Genomic DNA, 19,663 nt, shown 5'->3' with positions numbered 1-19,663 from the left:
GGCCCCGCCCCCGGCCGCGCGGCGCCGCCCGGGAACCAGCATAGCCGCGGCCGCCCCGCCCCCGGCCGCGCGCCGCGCCGCCGCCCGCCCCCCGAGCGCGCATGCGCGCCGCGCCCGCCGCATGAGCCACCCAGGTTCCGGGGCCCGCTGCTTCCAGAATCTTCTGGAACGCTCATGCCCGTCGCGGGTCAAAGGGGATGTGAGCTCACTTCCGGGGCGGTGGGGCGGGCGGGTCTGCGCGCGCATGCGCAGGCCGTGACCTTCCCTCACGTGCGCGCGGCGGGCGGACGCGGACGGTCAGTTGGTGGCGGCCGCCATGGTGAGTGCGTGCCGGGATCTCTGCTCCGCGCTGCCCGCCGCTCCTCTCCACTCCGCGCGCGGCCCCGGAGGCGGCTCGGCGGTGTCCGGACGCGCGACAGGGCTGGCGGGTCGGGAGCGGGCCGGCGGGCGCGCGGCGGCGGCCCCGGGCCGCTCTGCGAGGCCTCTGGCGGCTGGCGAGGTCACGTAAGCCTGGGGGAGCCGCTGGGCCCCGGCCTTTGTGGCGGGTCCCGGCGGCTCGTGCACCCAGAGTCTGCGGGGCCGGGGTGGGGGTCGGAGCTCTGCGGGGAGGGGACCTGGAGCTTCTTCCGTGGCTCGGAGCTGCTTTTTCCAGGCAAGCGCGGGCCCTTGGAGGAATAAAGGGGGTCTCGAGCTTTTACTTTGATAGGGCAAAGGTAATTCTCAAGGGCTGCCTTGTCCCTCTGAGCTGTCCCGTGCCGCAGCTTTTGAGGGTGCTTGCGACAGCACCTCATTTGCCGGGAACTGTGTGTGCAGTGTAGGGGTTACGCGGGTGTGTGTGGATGGCCTCGGTGACAGGCACTCAACCTCCAGGCGTGGTTCCTACCCTGGCTCCCTGCAGGCTCTGGTAGACGGTGGTACCCGGCTGTCACCGCGTGACCCACTCGTTCTCCAGATCTTTCCTCTTGCATCAGAGCCTCTCTTGGGAATCCTGCGTTGGGAATCAGCACATAGAGTCGGGCTGCTATCTCTGAAATGCATATGGAAGCTGTAGGAGTCATGGCAAAAAAAAAAAAAAAAAAAAAAAAGTTAATTCTTAAGCAGAGGTAGCTATGAACTAGTTTTTGATGTGAAGAAGCAGCAGAAACATGTCTAGCTTCTCACTGACTCATGAAAACATTCGTTCTTTTTGCAAAGCTGTGGTCTATTTGTAGAACTCAATGCAAATAACTGCAAACTTCACAAGCTGTATAAGGTTTTCTGAAGTCCTGAGCCGTAAAACTTAAGAGACTCCCTGACATGTGGCACCCACTAGGGTTTTGCTGCTTTACTATTAAGTTCTCTAATACAGCAGAGAGAAATGCAACTGGCTCAAGAGGTTATTAATCTTAATTAAATTTTATTGTGGCTTACTAAATGTATTTTATATAGCCACATCAACAGTAATGCTAACTAAGCTGCTCAAGATTCAGCAGGTTTAAAGCCAGTGGTGCTTTCCAGGCTCATGGGGAGGCTGCTCTGTCTGGTGGTGATCGATTGCCGTAACTGGAGCACATCTTAGAGCTGCGGAACTCCCGGGATGGCCCTGTGTGTGCCTGTGAATCCTGCTCAAAGGAGAACTGCTCCTAGGCTTGAGATACAAAATTCCTGTAATTTAGTTTCCTTGTTTTGTAAGCCATTTCTGGTGCAATTAAAGGTTGCATATACATGGCACTACTGAACATAGTGCTAAATTTCTGGGCTCTCTCAAAAGGGAAATCACTGGGGTGGGGGAGTGGTAACTTTCTGTTGTAGTGGTCTTGCTATTACGATACCATTATTTTCACAGGCAGGAAAGGCATTTAGGAAATTCCTTCCCCTCTTGGATCGTGTTCTGGTTGAACGATCTGCAGCTGAAACTGTAACCAAAGGAGGCATCATGATTCCAGAGAAAGCTCAAGGGAAAGTGCTACAAGCAACAGTAGTTGCAGTTGGCTCAGGAGCCAAGGGAAAGGTAAATACTTTTAACTTTAGGTAGACATGGTAATGTTGTGGCGGTAATTGGAAATTTATCCTAAAGAGGCTGGTTGATGTTTTAAAATATATATATATATATATATATATATATAGACACATTTCACAAAAACAAATGAGGATGATGAGCAAAGGTTAAAGTGCAGACTCGAAAATAAATGTTAAATGAATTTTGTACGTCAAAAAAAAAGTCTAGTACCATAGAAAGGACAGTCTTGATTCATTTCACCGTTTTAATCTGTCTGTGGCTTTGGGCTTCATTATTAGGGTTTTTTTCCCCCCCACCAAAGAAGCATTGATTTAGTAGTAATCGGGCAGACAGCGTTTAAAATTTAACCTATGCATGTTGACCCAGACTCTTTGAATCTCTCCAAAGATACTGAGACAAAAAAGCATGCTATCTCAAAGCTTTATATTGTGAAATGGTGTTAATAATTAGGCTAGTTTATAATACCAAAAAGGAATTAGGAGTATACTTAAACAAGTCAGTAATTAAAGTAGTAGTCATGGGAAGGCCTGCTTAACTGTCACTTCAAGAAATTAGCCCTGGTTACCAAACAGGTAAACAGACTTTTCTGATTTTTTTAGAGGGCTGTTCCATGTCACTTAATTCTTCAGGTTTTTTTTTTTTTCCCCTTCCTTAGAATGTGAGTTCACAGCTGTGTTCACGCTAATGTGTGCTCACACTAATGGAAGTGCTTTGCATTCAGAAAATCCACTGCAGTTCTACTGTCTGAATATTGCTGGTTTCTAGTGCTTGAGAATTGACATGGGTACTTCTGTTCCCACTTGGCTTCTGTATTGGAGTTCTCATTGCATAACTACAATGTAGAGCTACCGGGATTTATTGGCTGTTTTATATGGGGAAGGATCACTACGATTTGAAAGAATTCTTGTCATTAAATTGACCAATTTACTTTGTCTAACTTTTGCTTTCTTTCTTTCAGGATGGTCAGATTCAGCCAGTAAGCGTAAAAGTTGGTGAAAAAGTTTTGCTACCAGAATATGGTGGTACTAAAATTGTGATAGAAGATAAGGTAGGTTTTCCAATGTTGTGAATGGAAACTTAGCCGGTTCCCAAAAGGTCACGCTGTCGGTGACAAATACTGTAATTTTTTCATGGGATTAGCAACATCCAAAAATGCAACTGTTGGTATACAAGTGGAATGGCTGAATCCAGCCATCTTCTGATATCCTTCCTACTTACTACTTTTCACCCTGCTTAAAAAATGAACCCAAGAAATGTATGGCCTGGTCTTTGGGTGGAAGAATTCAACTATATTTCTTGGATAGGGAGCAAAAATTCTTGAGGTCCTTTGAAATTACTCGGGGTACCTTATTTTTGACAGGGAAAGTATATGGCATTACCTTTTAAATGCTTTGCTCTTCCTGTCACTAAAAATAGTAACTTGTTGTCTTCTCAAGGAGTTTCTGATAAAGGAGTGTTTTTTTTCCTGAGATTAGAGCCATTCTTCATTAACTTGCTTATAATTTTGTAACTCATGACTATGGTAACCTGATTTTAGAAATGAGCATCAGTGAAATAATTGATATAATAGGTATTGATGTGTTTCTTTTTTTGCAGGACTACTACTTGTTTAGAGATGGTGACATTCTTGGAAAATACCTGGACTAAACTTCTTGCTGTATCAGTCATTCATTCCACTAAGATGCTGAAATCTTTTTGTTCATCATGTAAATAATGTCCTTTATTTTGTAATAAACAGGCATTGAATCTCAGATATAGCTTGTGATCACACTGTAATGATGGAACAAATAAAAATATGTACAGTCAAAAATAAGTTGCTGTTGTTTGAGTTCCACTGAACAGTGAAATTCAGATGACCATCAACCAGCCTTAATTATTCAAGACAACATCAATTTTATATCCTTATTTCTTTTCCTGAGATTGTAAAGGCCTGTACAATAAACTTATAAAACTATTCTGCTTCTGTCTCAGTTTCTGCTGCTGCTCAGTGAAACTGAGTTCCAGTGGTGTAGTGTCTGGAGTTCATCTCTTGCAAAAATACAGTTTTGCTGTAAGGTTATAGAAAGATGGGACAGCAGTTTAAATGGGGGATAGCATAGTTGCTGCAGAAATGAAGAGCACTTTAATGTAGCTCTGGTAAATGTTGAAGTGTTATCTTTGGTAACGGGTGACTTTGACTCATCTCCTTCACAAGTAGCTCTTGGTTGATTACAAGGGGTTGGGATTAATGCGCACACAAGATGCCGAGACAGCGTTAACTGCCCCTGCACACGCGCTGCCATGCCAGCAACCGCTGCGAAGCTGGAGGCTGGCGCCACCAGTGCAACTCCCGCGAGCTGGCATCCTGCACAGCAGAGTTCTCGTGTGTGTCTCAATTTTGCTAATATGTAACAACATTCTTCCAGTAAATTTTAATTGGGCAGAACTAGAATTTTTGCTAATCTTCAATGTAGTAATAAAGATTTTGCTTTATTCCAGGCTATCTCCAGGTTTTTGCATTATTTAGTAATTCCAATCTTTGACAAATTAATTATACTTTACCCTTAGCTGCTGCACTCTTAAATGGTGAAACATGGCATGGACCTAACTTAATTTTACTCAAGTCATGCTGAAGCAATCAACTTTGCATATTATCACCCTGTCTTGTCTTGGAAAAGCATTCAGGGTTATTCAAATATGTACTTTAGTAACACTGCATAAAGATACCATCAGTTGGTATGCATAATATATCTGATCTAGAGCAGTCTGAGAATGTACTACAACTTAAGGTAAAAGCGTTTGATGTAGTCAAATGAAAATCTCTATGAGTGTTGCTACTAAAACTTTCATTTGAAATACAAGACTATGACACTGCAGGAATCTTAAACAGCTTACTGTATAATGAAATACAAATTTAATGAGAAACAAGCATGCTGTTTCAGCTTACTGTATAATGAAACAGCTTACTGTATAACGAAACACAAGCTTAATGAGAAACAAGCATGTCTGTCATCCCCAATAAGGTGTTTTAGGGTGCACTGAAGCCAGGGGGGGTAGCATGTGTCCTGTTCCTTGCTTGTAAGTGCTTTTCTCACTCCTCAACCAAGGCTGTGCTGCTGTCCCCCTGCAGCAGTGTGCTGAACTGGCCCTGCATTGCTGCCAAGCTCACATGCTATAGTCTTTTCCTCCCATCCTAACCTCCAGTTTGTGATTTCAGGCCTTGGAGATTTTTAGCACCTTGGAATCAGCCTTATTTAATGAAATATTTCCTGTGGATCCATCTACTAGCCTTTATGTAGCTGACAAAAAGAAGTTGTCTCATTTTCACAAGAACATTGCAGATGTAAAATAAAATGCACTTCTAGAGCTAACCGAGTGGAGGACATGCTTAAGCACCTCATGAATCCACCAACGTGGAGAACATTTTATTCTTGCACTCTAAGGCTATCGGGGTAGGCAAGGACAAGATAACTGCTGCACAGCCAAGGTGATCCAGCTGCCACAACTGTTCTTTAGTCCATGGCTGCCTGCCAACTTCTGTAGCCTGTTTCTTAGAGGGGAGGGCAGCATCAATCACAAGTGTTCCTTCCTGGCTTCTCATTCCTGTAGGAATTGAGAATTCTTTCTTCTGCTGTTTTAGAGACTATTTCTAAGCTTCTTTTGCTTTGAGCAAAAAATATGATACAGACCTAGACGCTTCTTTGGGCGGATGCAATTCTTCCCAGTCTTCCTCAGACTGCCTGACTCTTAACGAAACAAAGAGCATCTCCTGCATCTACCTTCCCTAAGTCTTTTTCTTACCATTTCAGAAAAGCTCCCAAGAGAAGCAGCAGTACTATTTTCAGAAAACCTTTCTTGTCCTGCCTTTTTTATGCTGTCACAATAAGAGGAAGAATAAACTTTCGCATACTAGTAAAGGGAGAAGAGAGGAAGGCAAGGCTCCTAGCTGCAGAGAAACACACAGTGAAAACTAGGGCAAATATTCCACTTTTCCTTCATAAACACTGAGGACTGAGTAAAAAAGAAAAAGAACAGAAAGAGAAAAAAAAACTTCCTCTAGTTTTCCTATAAGTAACTTGCAATCTAGAAATAAAATAAAAAATAAATAAAATAAAATAAAATAAAATAAAATAAAATAAAATAAAACAAGAGTAGCTTCCAGTAATAAGGGTAACATGAGAGACCTGGGGACTTTAACACCTTCATCAAGAAATACTGTGGATTTCTCTTCTGCAAAACCAAGAGTCAGCACCAGATTAAGATGGCACTGACAGATTTGTTTTCTTGGCCAGATTTATTTGTCTTTTCAAAGCTCTAGTGTGTCCATGAATTAAAAGTCAGGGACAAATGAAAAGTCAACTCCCTTGATTTTCTGTGCTTTAGCTATCAGCTAAACCTTGAAAGTGTTGACTGAAATTAAAAATAAATAAATATTTAAAAAGAACAAATGATGAATGCTGGGTTGTAGGGTCAGAAACACTGACCCTTGGTTCAGGAGTGAAAGAGTAACTAATGCGAAGAGAATGCACAAGCTTGGAGGTTGAAACCTCCACCTCTGTTACTGTGTAACATGGGCGCAGGGGCACTCCCGTGGGCACAGACTCCCTGTGGATCTGCGCCATCCATCGCAGGGGCACTCCCGTGGGCACAGACTCCCTGTGGATCTGCGCCATCCATCGCAGGGGCACTCCCGTGGGCACAGACTCCCTGCGGAGCTGCGTGCCTGCATCCAGGTGGCGGGAGCACAGCCAGCTCTGCAGCTACAGGATTCCCACGGGATCCTTCCCATGGCATTGCCCACGGAAACCCAACTGGAGATTTCCAGTGTTTTCAATGCAGAATAGCTTCACGGGGTGGAAAGGAGAGGAATTAACATGGTAACAACACGGGCTATTTAGAATCAGGTTGCTAAGGCGAAAGGAAGCCCGGGGCACTCCCTCTGCAGCATGGTGGGACCTCGGTGGGAGCAGCCCCCACTGGTGAGGGAGCAGCCTGCTGCCAAAGCCTCTGGCTTCCTCGGCGGGAGACGCCTCACCTGCGCCCGCGCCGGGGACACCGGGGCCGCCGGCAGCGCGTCCCCCCCGTGCCGGGGCCGGCCGGAGCCGCGGGCAGCGCGTCCCACTCGCGCCCGGGACGCCCGGGACACCCGCGGCGCCGCTCGCCGCCTCGCCTCGCCTCACGCAGCGGGCAGGAGAGGCCGCCGCGTTGCTCTCGCGAGACCCGCGCGCGGCAGCCGTTGCGCGCCCGTTGAGGCCCCGCCCGCCCCGGCGCGGCCGCATCCGGGTCTCGGCGCCGCTGTCACTATGGTCATGGCGGAGGGGACGGCAGTGCTGAGGCGGAACAGGCCGGGTACCAAGGCCCAGGTGAGGCTGCGCTGCCGCCCCGCGCGCGGGGCCGGGCTGGGGCCGGCGGCGATGCGGGCGCTGCTCTCGTTGCCGCCGCTGTTGCGGGAGCCCGGGCCAGGGCTGTGGGGCCTAGCGTCCCGGCGAGGCCTTCGCCGGGGAGGCCGCGCTTCGTGCCGCCGTGCGCCGGCTCTCGCGGGGCGCTGCTCCCGCCGCCGCGCTGCGCCGCGTCGCGGCCCCCTTGCGGGCGTTGCGGCCTGCTCTTAGGCCCTGCGGTGCGCGGGCGGCCGGCGCCGCGGTCCCCGCCGCGCGGGGCTGCGTCTGTGGCGGCTGCTGTGCGAAACGCACCTCGAAACGCGTCGTCTGCCTCCCCGGGACCCCGCGTGATCCCAAGTGGAGGCTTGGGCGAGGAGCTCTGCCTCGCCCTGTGCCGGGTGAGGCTCGGCCTGCCCTCCCGGAGCAGGCTTGGGCAAGCGGCGCTTTTCGGCAGGGCCACGCTGGGCTGCTCTCAAGCTGTCTGCATCCAGCAGTGGGGAAGTGGCTTCGTGCCTGTGCTTTCCAGGTGGCTTTGCAAGGGGGAGACGTTCTGGTGAGAAGCAGAGCAGGCTGTGACATGCCATTCCGTAGGGAAATGCCATCGTAATAAGTCTTACAAATTTTTGTCACACTGTTGAGAGGCAGGAATACATTGCAATACAGAGCTTGTTCTCTTCATGCTTAATCCTTGAAGGAAAGGGAATGTTGTATGACTCGAGTTGGTAAAGTTACAAATATGTTATAAAGTTTTGTCAGTTGAGAAATTTATTTATATCTTAAAAAATACTACTTTCAGTGTCAGTATTAAAGATACTGTAGTGAAGCTCTTCAGTATTGAAGTACGATATTCACCCCTTTCCATAGAAATGAGTGCATTCTTTCTGGAGGGTTTGCTTGGCTTGACAGTTGGAAGGTCTTTATCAAATCATTTGTTGGGCCCACTGAGGTGGCTGATGTCAGTAGGACGGACAGTAGGAGGGAGCTGCACTACACTTTTAGATACGCAAAATGCAATGCACGAACGTGCCCGTCTGGGATAATCCTGTTTACGCCAAGTGTGACCTGCTGTGGGATACTGAAGTAGAGCTGGCTCTGAGGCGAACCCTGAGGAGGTTTTTATCGTTAGCTGCGCTAAACAGCACGGGTTAGCAGAGCTGAGGAGCAGCCAGTTAAGCAGGTTACTGACCATACCAAAGAGCACAGTGTCATGTTAGGCCAGCGTTTAATTATTTTATCTGAGCTTAGAGAAGATGTGTGCAGTGGTGTGTTACTGAAATATAGTGGTGTTTTTAATAGCATTTGTTTAGTGTTGCCTTTTTTACAAAGCTTTCATCTTACACGTGGCGTAACATGGGCATTGAATGCAAATACTTAATTTAAAAAACGCAGGTTGCATAGGTGTTATGGGGAGATGCCTGGGAATGGTGGTGGTTATAGTATGCTAAGTCAAACAGAGCCTTAACTTTCTTTTCAAGAGAGAGTGCCCTGACATTAGGGTGCAAGTGCCATTTTACCACAAAGTTACATTGCCAAGTTTGTGTGCTCCTTCTGCTAAGATGTAATTTCCTGGAATTCTATAAACTACAACTACATCTGCATCTATTTTCCTGTGCTTTTAAGCATATTCTAAGTGGTGCACTCACTCCTCCATGCCTTCTGTGTTAAATTTAATTTTTTTTTTAACAGGATTTTTACAATTGGCCTGATGAATCCTTTGAAGAAATGGATAGCACGCTAGCTGTTCAGCAGGTACTCTCATTTAAAAAAAAGATGTTGTTCATAAGAATACTCCCCTAAGTTTTGTATTTTAGTTAGAAATGGCATATGTTATTTTCCTTCTTCCTATATCGCTGCACAAAAGAGAATTTGGTAAACACCTTACACAGATAGATAAAAATACATAATTGTTAATTTTAGAAGCAGAAATCACTGGAATTAACATGTCTGATTTCAACAAATCAGACTTAGGAAAATGGGGCTGACTTTTTTGTTATGTTTTGAGAAGGATGTTATCAAAAAAGATATAAAATTTACCTGTTCTTTTATCTCTTCTAACTCAAGAAAGACATTTTTCAGATCCAGTTTTCTTTACACCAGTTTTCTAGTGTAACCCTCCCCTGTTTTTTTTAATATGTTCATCATTCATTCCTTATCTGATGTAATCCAAAGTAAAGAAAAAATGTCTTTTTAATCTTTGAGAAAGTTTCTCAAAGATGTAGTGTCGTAAATATATTGTCTTACTATACTTTCAATAAGATTGAGATTTTTTTTTCCTCCTCTTCTTAGTATATCCAGCAAAATATAAGGGCCGACTGTTCCAACATTGATAAAATCCTTGAACCTCCTGAAGGTCAGGATGAAGGTGTATGGAAGTATGAACATTTAAGGTAAAAAGTCTGATGCCCTCTAATCTAGTGTTCTTCTTTTATTGCTGAGGAAATAACTGTTTTCAAAAATTGTACTAGCATGTTTTAGATATGAAAACACAGCCATGAATTTCCATGGTACTTTGTTCTAATTGCAGCAGCTCCTTACCTCTGCTACCTCAGTGTAGCAAAGAAATCGCCAAGGACCATCTGGAGGGCTAGTCTAGGTAGCCTGTCCCTAAAGGTATTTTTCAGGCTTAGCGTAGGGTTATAGCCACTTAATTCATCCCTGCATTTCTGTTTTAATCCTTATTTTTCTGGCATTGATTTACTATTATTGGATCCTTATCTTTCTTATTATGAGCTTGTCTTTTAACATACTCTTGAAAGTGTATTTGATAAAGAATACTTCTGAATTGCTTCTCTTTAACATCCTGAATTTGCATCCTGTTTTTCTTTCCTCTGTTCTAGAATAGTTGGTATAAACACTGTGACTCCTCAAAAGAAAACCAAGAATGTTTAGAAAATAGCAAAGGAAGGGCGTTTTAAGAACACCCTCTGCCCTTTTCACCCATTGAAAATCATCCTAGATTCATAGACTTTTCACCAAGTGTTTGTCACTTTTAGAAAATACATTCAGATTTTCCTTGGAGGGTGGACGAGGTGAGTTGTATAAGTTAAAGAATGCGCTTGCAGGTAAACTCTTATGAAAGTCAGAGGTATTTTCCTATTTACATTGCATTTTATGTTAGTACCACCTTGATTAAAGAACGTTATTTCTAGAAGCCAATCTTCTGATGATTTGATGGTGGGACTTTTGAGCCACTTTAGTTTATGTGGAGGAGATGTATTTTAAAAGGCCTGGATGACTGTAGGATTTTGTTTTTAAGAAATTTATTTTCTTGAAGTGAAATGCATTTATTTATTTATTTATTTATTTTTAGGCAATTCTGTCTTGAGCTTAATGGACTAGCTGTCAAGCTTCAGGTAATTCTTTTCTTGATATTTTTGTATTGGTATCAGAGAAGGAACTGTTTGTGTACTCTAAGATGGAATATCAGCTTGCCCATCTTCCTTGTTCTAAATTTACACTCACAGACTTAAGCAGTGGCTTCAGAAAAAAAAAAGACTTCTGGTAAATATTATTTTTATTGGGGAAGTGAGCAAGAAAATGATTGTTTTTGCTTTGGGATATTCTTTCTTAACTTTTTTTTTTTTTTTTTTAAACAGAGTGAATGTCATCCAGACACATGTACTCAGATGACGGCAACTGAACAATGGATTTTTCTTTGTGCAGCTCATAAAACTCCAAAAGAGGTATGGATGTATTTTGTAAAATGAACCTCCCGAGTGACAAGACTTGCTTTTCCAGCTTGTAATTTTATGGGACAACATTACAGAGTCAGCCAGCTGAGAGCCTGTGTGGATTAGGAATATTACTTCAGGATTTCTTGTGTTGCATTCTCTATTTGGTTTACAGAAGGGGGGGATGAGGTAGGAAAGAGCTGCTTTCTACAGCAGTATCAAGGAGATTTTGCACATTCCCCTTTTTCCTCCCAATTAGTATTGAGACAGTCTGAAACTTGACAGAGAAGGGGCTTGCCCGGAGGAAGCGCGTGCTGGGAGCAGGCTGTGTGCTTCGGTCTCCCGCCTCCATCCGCAGCACTAGGCGCGGGAGCCTCGCCCTGGACGTGACCGTCTTAGGGAAGCGAGTCCTAACAGGTAGTGGGCTCACAAAAATACTTTTCTCAAGCAGGTTATCAGCATGGCAATAGCAGTTTACCTGAGGGTGCAGTGACCTTATTTTTGCTCTGATCTCCTACTGGAACTGCTTGATACATCATTTTTCTTTCCTTCAGAAGGTCTTTCTTTGTTGTAGTTAAGTGATAGTGCGGTCTATCCTTGTATTTCACCTGCCAAAATAAGATATCAGTCCTTAAAGTTCTTTGTTCTGTAAACCTTTTCTTCAGGGTTTGCTAAAAGGCCTTCATTTAGACTTGGAGAACAGCTTCCTTCCCAAGCCCTGTTTTAACCTTCCTTCTCCCAAATATATTGACATACAATATATCTTATTTTATGTAGATATATTGGAATACTGAGGTTGCTCTTCATTCTAGGCAGTAGCTTTACATTTTAGAGCTATAAGTGAATAGATTGGCCACATTCTACCTGTGCATTGTTCCCCTTGAGAGAGAAGAGAAGGTAATACTGGTTATCTCTAAAGACATATCCTTAATCTGCTGTCTTCCATTTTGGTAGTGGCTATCGACTGATGGCCAGGTGGTGTATTATGCGACCTTGAGAGACTGCTACTGAAAATGTACAGCTGTTAAGTCTTCTTAAACTGTTGAATGACAAACCACACAGATATTCCAGCCCTCTCTGCCTGTCCTAGTTCACCTTCACTTTCTTTGATTTCAGAGCCAGAGGTTATACTAAGTTGTGTTAATGTTTTCATTTTCTTTGTCAAGGTAAAAACCACTGATGTATTTAGATGCAGGAATTTTGTAAGTAACTTTTCTTGATAGGATGTTCAAAGGCTCTAAAGGCTCAAAAGGCCTATCACAAAGGTTTAATAGGCTATAAAGGCAACACTCTGGCAGCTTACCTATGCAGAAAACAAATGAACTGTAACTTAATGATTGCCCTTTTTTCCCCCCAATATACCTACAATACAGTATTCTTAGTATGTGGCTTTACAATCACATTTCCATAGTGTTTTTTTTTTTTTTTTTTTTTTTTAAACAACTGACATGGCTTATAAATCAGACAAGAGGAATGGCTCACTTCTGGGGAAACAGATCTTCAGGGAAGCTATGTGAAATTTCTAGGAATAAAAATGGGTAGGGAAGTGTAAGGGATTCTTGTTGGCAGTCTCTGTGTATCAGGAAACATAATTCAGTGTTTTTCTTTAAACGAGGTATATGACAGGGTCATGCGTGTCCTTGTGTGTGTGTTCACCCTCTGTCTACTTTCGTAGTGTCCTGCTATAGACTACACTAGACATACACTGGATGGAGCTGCATGTCTTCTGAATAGCAATAAATATTTCCCCAGCAGGTAAGAAATACTTCTCGGGAAGAGATACCAACTGGTGTCACATAAACACATACAAAATAGAGAAATTCATTAACACATTTTTCATAGAATCCTACTAAAAATACCACAAATCCTGCAGTGGGCATCACTCTGTTTTTTTCTACATCTATTTTTAAGCCTAGGAAATATTGCCCCTGCCTGTTGAATTAGTTTGCTACTTACTAGAGCAGACAAGGGTGTGTTTTTTCAGATGGAAGCAGAGTTTTGTTTGTTTTGCTAATATCAGTGTTAGTAGGGGCTTTCCACTGACAGAGTGCCAGTCTAAATAATCAGAACACCTTCAGAAACATGCACTGACTCAAAGGACTTCACCATTACTCCACAATAAGCCTCCAGAAGCCCGTGTTGAGTTTCCTGGGGTGCCAGAGGCAGAAGCCTGCATGCGAGTAGCCCACATGTCAGACCATGAAGATGAAGCTGGCAATGTCAGAATTGTGCTTTTCTGGGAACCTCTCTCCCTTTGTCCTTCAGTGCTGGAAACCAACTCTAGCCGCTGCTAGAGTAACTGATAATGTTTCTGAAGTTCAGACCAAGCCTCTCTGTACTTGGAATACAATTTTTAATATGCAACAATTATTCTTGCAGCAGTGAGCTGTTGCAGTTAGCTGCAACACTGAAATCTAAATTTCAGGTGTAATTACATTGTATGCTTAATAACCAGAATTTAATTCTGTCAGTATGCACTTCAGTACAACTATATAACCGAATGTTTTGTAACCTTTCCTCTGACACTTTCAGGGTAAGCATAAAGGAATCCTCTGTAGCCAAACTAGGATCAGTGTGCCGAAGGATTTACAGAATATTTTCACATGCTTATTTTCATCATCGGCAGATATTTGATGAGTATGAAGTAAGTTTTCTTTTTATTTCTCATCTTAAAAGAAAATATGTAATGCATCTAATGTTATCAGAATATTTGCATCCAAATGAAGTATTGATCATAAATAGTTCTGTAAGAACTGAAATTCCACGTTGTAAATTGTTTTGGCCTTCAAATCTAAGATTTTTTTATATATATCATTTATTTACTTTGTCCAGTTAATTATGTTGTTTTTTTTCCTGTTTGAATAAAAGGGCAGCATTAACAAGTTTTTACACAGGCAACTCTATTTGATCTTGTTCTAAAGATTGTTGGATGTATTTAGCAGTTGGTGCAGTTTGTACTGCAAATGTGTGTTTCCTGTTTGTATGCATGTTGCTCAACAGGATGTGTATGTATGTGTGTTTGCATATACAAGTGTATATATAAAAACATAACATTATAATTCTAAAACCACAAAATAACAGAGAAAGTAGTGACATTTTGTGCACCCCTAGTAGCTTCCAACTTATTTTGACTGAAGAATAGAAATTAATAGAAGCTGGAAGTAAAACAAAACTGCTTGGTAAATCCACCTCAAAGTGAACAGCTATGGAAGGAGTTTTGTTATAATTTACACTCTTCCTTAGGGTAGTGGATCAGGATAGCACTGATAGTTGAATATATTGTTGACTAAGTGCTGTTGAATTAACCTGTAATTTAAGCTTTATGCTTTAACTTCAGTAGGATTTTTTTTCTTGCTTACTGAAATAAATACAAGCAAACTCTAAAGGACTATATATAAAGTAACATGACTTTACTTTAGGATTGCTGCTTCTTTCTAAGACTTGGAAGTCTAACAAGGCAATTTACGTATAGGTAAATGAATAGTTTTGGGTTTTTTTTTTGTATGTTCTCATTTTGAAATACACCTTCTCTGTATATCCCCCTCTTTCCCCCCTCTCCCCCGCCCTTTTTTTTTTTTTTTTTTAATCTCCAGAATGAAACCTTCTTGTGTCATCGATTCACAAAATTTGTGATGAAGTATAATTTGATGTCCAAGGATAACCTGATCGTACCAATTCTGGAAGAAGAAGTGCAAAATTCAGTGGTAGGGGAGAGTGAGGCATGATGGAAAGGGTGGGACAGAAGCCTCTGCTGACCACATCCAAACATTAATTATGTACTGTATATATCCTTTTACACACTTCAATCACGTATCCTCACAGCTTTGTGTAGTGTACTTTTTTTGTATGCTCTGTGCATTGCCTTTTAATATGGGAAATACTTTAAGTTATTCATGAGCTGTATATTCATCGATGTGGCACTCATGGTTTTTAAATAAAAGTAGTAGTATCTGTTTATAATGCCTGTTAATAAAAGAATTTACAGTTCTCTAAAATTGCTGCTAAACAATCATTGAATCACAGTCCTGAAGATGTGTCTGGGTGGGGAAAAAAGATTTAAGATTTCACAGCAAGCCACTTCCTAAATGCAGTAGCTGTATTAGCCTTAGTTCAGAGTTTATCACCATATATAATTCTGCAGGAAGCTCCTTGCAATGTAGCTTATTCTTAATTTAGGTTTTATTATTAAAAAAAAAAAAGTGCTTTTATTGTGAAGACTTACATTTGGATGTACGTATTCCTGCATATGTCTATCTAAACACTAACAGGAACTAGAGTATTGGGAATACCAGAAGTGTAAGTTCACGATGCTATTGGACGTATATTACTGATATGTCTGACTTTCTTTCTGGACCTTTTTATAACAGTAGAGATTTGTGCACAGCAGAAAGGCAACAGCTTCTGTCCTGTTACGCAGAGTTCTGTTCTGTTGTCCACAATTTCTCTAAAGAGTAAGTGTGGCAGAAAAAGTCAATGGCTTATTCCTGTGCATATGTATGGCAATTGCTTACAGATTATACCTCAAATAAATATTCATATGACACTACATAACACCCTAGTGTAGTCTTTGCTTGTATTTCTAGCAAACACACTCCAACTACTTGAAATGAACATGAGTCATTGCAATAGTTAATCTTAACCTCGTCAGTTATCTTCCTTCCATCCATTCACCTGAATTACACTCTTCAAGATTTAAAAAAAAAAAGGATTTGCACTTTTGTTCCCCTTGAAATGTTTATTTCTGTTTGAAGATTTGCAATAACTGACACTTTCCATGACTGCTGCTTAATTATATTATGTCTAAAATGATAAAATTAAATGGTTTAAAGATAAATATAGCAGCCATACTGCTAAGCGTACATGAATGCAGGGTCTAAAAGCACTAGCAGTGCTTTTACCTAAAGTGAGCTGCTCTTAGCTGTTTCAAAGGTCACCTGGCTCTTTCTCAGAGGTTGCTGAGTGAGGTCCTCTTATTTGGTTAATTGACCAGTGAAGGGAGTTTCTGTGAACTACCCCTTGTCTCATGATTAACTAAAACAAAGTAGTCCACCTATTTTTAAGGAGTCTTTTTTTTCCTAGTATATTTAACATGCCTTAATTTTTTTAAGCAAATCAAACACACCTCAAGCAATTGTACCACTTGGATGTAAAGGGAATCTAAGCAATGAGAAACTAGAGAGATGAGGCTCACAACGCACTTAAACAGCTGTACTCTCCAGCACCTTTGTTTCATGTTTATCATATTGATTGTGAACAGGATAGTTGCATGAAGTGAAAGTAGCTTCAATTAGTGTTTATACACTGACTTACGATTTGCCCTGTATAGGCTAGGTGACTTTGATACATATTTTGAAGCTTGTATGGCAGGTAAGAGGATGGCATTTTTCGAGGCAGTGCAGTGTATTTAGTTCTCTTGCAGCGCCCTGTAGGGCCATCCACAGGCAAAAAGGCGTAAAGTGTTGCTAACTCCATTTACTCTTAAGAAACCAATGTGCTGCTCAGGACTGCATTAAAACATTAAACCTCTTCTCATGCTTTAAGAGTTTCACTTTAAACAAAACTCTGGAATTTTAACTCTGTTTTTCTTGTTCAGATTTGCACTGTAAAGTTTATTTGCAATACTGCTCATACTGAATATATATACAAGGCCTAAGTGCATCACTGCTTGTATTCTCCCTTGCTGTTTTTCACATGAGTACTGTGTACACACGTGTGAACAGTAGCACAAAACTCCAGTGAGCCCAAGCAAACCATTAATTGGTCTAGTAAATGTGTTAACATTAATTCACATAAAAGCGACACCATATTTGAATGATACTGTAAGAAAGAAAAAAATGCGGTTAAAATTAAACTGCTTCTTTACCTATACCAGTATATTTTGATAAGTGGTCCTCATTTTTCATCTCATCCAAGAATGTAGCAACTGAACGCTCCCCGCTCTGCTCTCCCGTCTCTGGGGTGAGGTGTGCAGCCTTTGTGTTTCCTCTTTCCAAAGTGAAGAAAGGTAGTGCTCATTAGCAACTTCGAGTTTGAAATCAGACCTCAAAGTTATACTTGACTTCGGCATTCAGAAAATGCTGGTTCTAGAATTTATAATCTAATGAGATCTAGAAAAGGAAAATCCAAATAAATACGCAAAGCACACACATGTATGCAAGGGCTTGCTGTAAGAAAAGGATATTTTTTTAAACGACTTTCTCCTTAGCCATCACTGTTTTCCTGATGCTTGGCTTACTGTATCTTGCCAGTTAGCCACAATAATTTTGCTACTGCCCTTTTAAGATGTGAATTTACTCTCGGTTGTTGTCATAGCTTCTTCATCTGGTTAAGCAGAGGAGAACATGTCACCAGACCAGTTTCTCTGCACTTCCAAGTTATACTTATCTGTAGTTAAGGGTGTTCACTTATTCAGTTGATACCAATTGTCCACATTCTCTTTCAGGAAAACCTACATCCCAACTAACACTTTTGATCTGTAAATTAAGCCATAGGGAGTTGTAGAAACAGTGGCTTAAAGGTTATCAGCTTTCAGTAGATGGTTGTAAGTGTAATAAACTCTGCCCGGGGTGCCATGTGTCCATGCATATAATTCCTGTGCAGAATACACTAGTAGACATGAGCAAGCAACTCTCTGATTCCCTGCTTTTTGCAAGACTGACTTCACTTTGATTTCTGAAAGAGAGCACTCTGCAGTAGGAAAATATTCTCTCTCAGCTATAAACTCACCATGGTTGTGTTCAAGCCAGCTAATGCAGCTTCAAAGAAGTGGTGCTTACAGGAAATGCAACAAACAGAATAAATGTGCAGTCAGTCATATCAGCTTTTGCAGCCTCCAACAGGTTCCAATTCAGTGACTTACAGAGGGAATAAAATGGACTTTTTCACTTTTTAAATCTATGTGGTTTTTATATACAGCGTCCGGAGGTAATGAGCTCTTCAGTCAACTAAACAGAGAAGCCTCTTTTGTTCTAAGCCTGCTACTCACCACTTTCACCATTCCCTTGAGTTCTTACATGAAAAAAGAAAGCTGGAGAGTTTATTCCTTTGCTACCTCTAATGCTTCTGTCAGACTGCTATTTTTTCCAGGTGGAAACACAGTATTTTATTTATTTTTCATGCAGAGCTTAAGTGTAGTGGCCCTGTGGGGTAAAAGACAATAGACAGCTAGGAAAACAAGTTGGATTAATGTTTTAACAGTGGGGGCAACTTCTTTATATACTGCCGGTAAGATAAATGGCATTAAAAAAGTGAGATATCCTTAACTATACAGGAATTACGGAACGTTATAGAAGATGCAATTTAGCATTTGTAGACTAAGATTGGAAAAAAATCATAGAAGGTTCATTTCAAAGCCTTATGAGATTCAAGGGACAAGGACTAAAGTACAAGTAAACCTATGCATACTGAAACAGAATGTGATTTTAATTGAAATGAAAAAGGAAAGCCTGTCTTCCTAAAAATGGGGATATCCTCCATGGTACCTATGTACATTCATAGCATAGACCATTTCTAAATAGTTTGTTGTTGCAATATGCAGTATATTTTGCCAAGTATATGGCAAAAATGCCTCTTTGAAAGCATGTGGATACTACTTGACTTGATACTTCAGCATTCTTTCCAGCTGATACGATGTAAAAGAAATCTGTTAGAAGTTAAATTATTCTTGTTATGAAATACACGTGTTCTGGAAAGACTAACTGCGCTTGACTTAGAGCTTTGCATTATAACCTTGTCTACAGTGTTCACTATGTTAAGCAGGGATATTGCATCTTTTTGTAACAGCTCAGTAATATTTCTGATATGATTAAAAAAAAAAACCTCAGAATACTCAAGTTTTCTAATTTTTTTGATGGTTTGCCTTGCACGGAAAGTAAGAACCAATCCGTAAGTCCCTGCACACACACAAACACGCACAAAGTGTGACAATAGTTTTTTGATAACTTAGGGAAAATACTTTTGGAAGGGGAGCAACACATTCCAGTTTGCAGAGCAAGACCAGCTGTCCCCTCGGGTCACACATGCTAAAAGCAGCTGCTTTTCCGACAGACAGCCCTTGTCCCACTCGTTGTGCGCAGCCACGCCAGCGGCACGCGCCACCCGCAGCCCTGTGGCACCCGTGCGCCCTTGAAAGAGCCCCACGTGGAACTGTTTTGCCAGGCTGCCAGCTGCTTTCCTAAGAAAAAGGAAAAATGAACTGAAGTGGTATTATGGCGGTGCCTGACTTGCTTTGCTTACTGTAGCAGAGGTTACTTTTCTAAGTTACAATTCTCATTTTAATCACCTTGATCGTCTGCACACACATTTGTCTTCAGCTTCTTCTCTTATGACTTCCTTTTATTAAAACTTGAAAACTTGAAATTACATTAGTTAAAAGCAGCTTCTTACAGTCAGTACGTTACAGTACTTTGTGTGAAGACGCAGCTGATCTGAAAGGCGGAATTTCTTTCCCTCTTGTTCCTGTGTTTTCCCCCAGCTACCGTGGCAGATCAGCCCAGACAGAAACTCAGGTGCCCCAAGGTGGAATTTCGAGAGCAGCACAGAGCCGATTCCCGTTCCCGCTGCTCCGGGCAGAGCTGCGGCACCGTCACCCCCTGACGTAAGGAGTTCCAGCACTGCCTCTGAACACTACTGCTAGA

At 42.1% G+C, this 19,663-nt stretch overlaps 2 protein-coding genes across 2 annotated transcripts; both read left to right on the top strand.

The window, feature by feature from the left end:
- Positions 1-300: 300 nt before the first annotated feature.
- Positions 301-3,953, top strand: HSPE1 (heat shock protein family E (Hsp10) member 1). The gene is made up of 4 exons (XM_088534732.1): positions 301-319; positions 1,826-1,990; positions 2,958-3,047; positions 3,596-3,953. The coding sequence occupies exons 1-4, from the start codon at positions 317-319 to the stop codon at positions 3,644-3,646; spliced, it is 309 nt and encodes a 102-aa protein (XP_088390858.1). The 5' UTR covers positions 301-316; the 3' UTR covers positions 3,647-3,953.
- A 3,286-nt stretch (positions 3,954-7,239) lies between these two features.
- MOB4 (MOB family member 4, phocein) lies at positions 7,240-15,578 on the top strand. The gene is made up of 8 exons (XM_088534731.1): positions 7,240-7,341; positions 9,043-9,105; positions 9,643-9,743; positions 10,667-10,709; positions 10,953-11,039; positions 12,703-12,782; positions 13,560-13,671; positions 14,621-15,578. Exons 1-8 carry the CDS (start codon positions 7,282-7,284, stop codon positions 14,750-14,752), a joined length of 678 nt encoding a protein of 225 aa, XP_088390857.1. The 5' UTR covers positions 7,240-7,281; the 3' UTR covers positions 14,753-15,578.
- The last annotated feature ends 4,085 nt before the right edge of the window (positions 15,579-19,663 follow it).

This window comes from Tinamus guttatus, unplaced genomic scaffold, assembly GCF_059628265.1.
Source record: "Tinamus guttatus ecotype Peru unplaced genomic scaffold, ASM5962826v1 Tinamus_guttatus_pri_ptg000592l, whole genome shotgun sequence".
Taxonomy (NCBI): Eukaryota; Metazoa; Chordata; class Aves; order Tinamiformes; family Tinamidae; genus Tinamus; species Tinamus guttatus.
The sequence above is the reverse complement of the archived record's forward strand: the minus strand, read 5'-3'. Positions and strand labels throughout refer to the sequence as shown.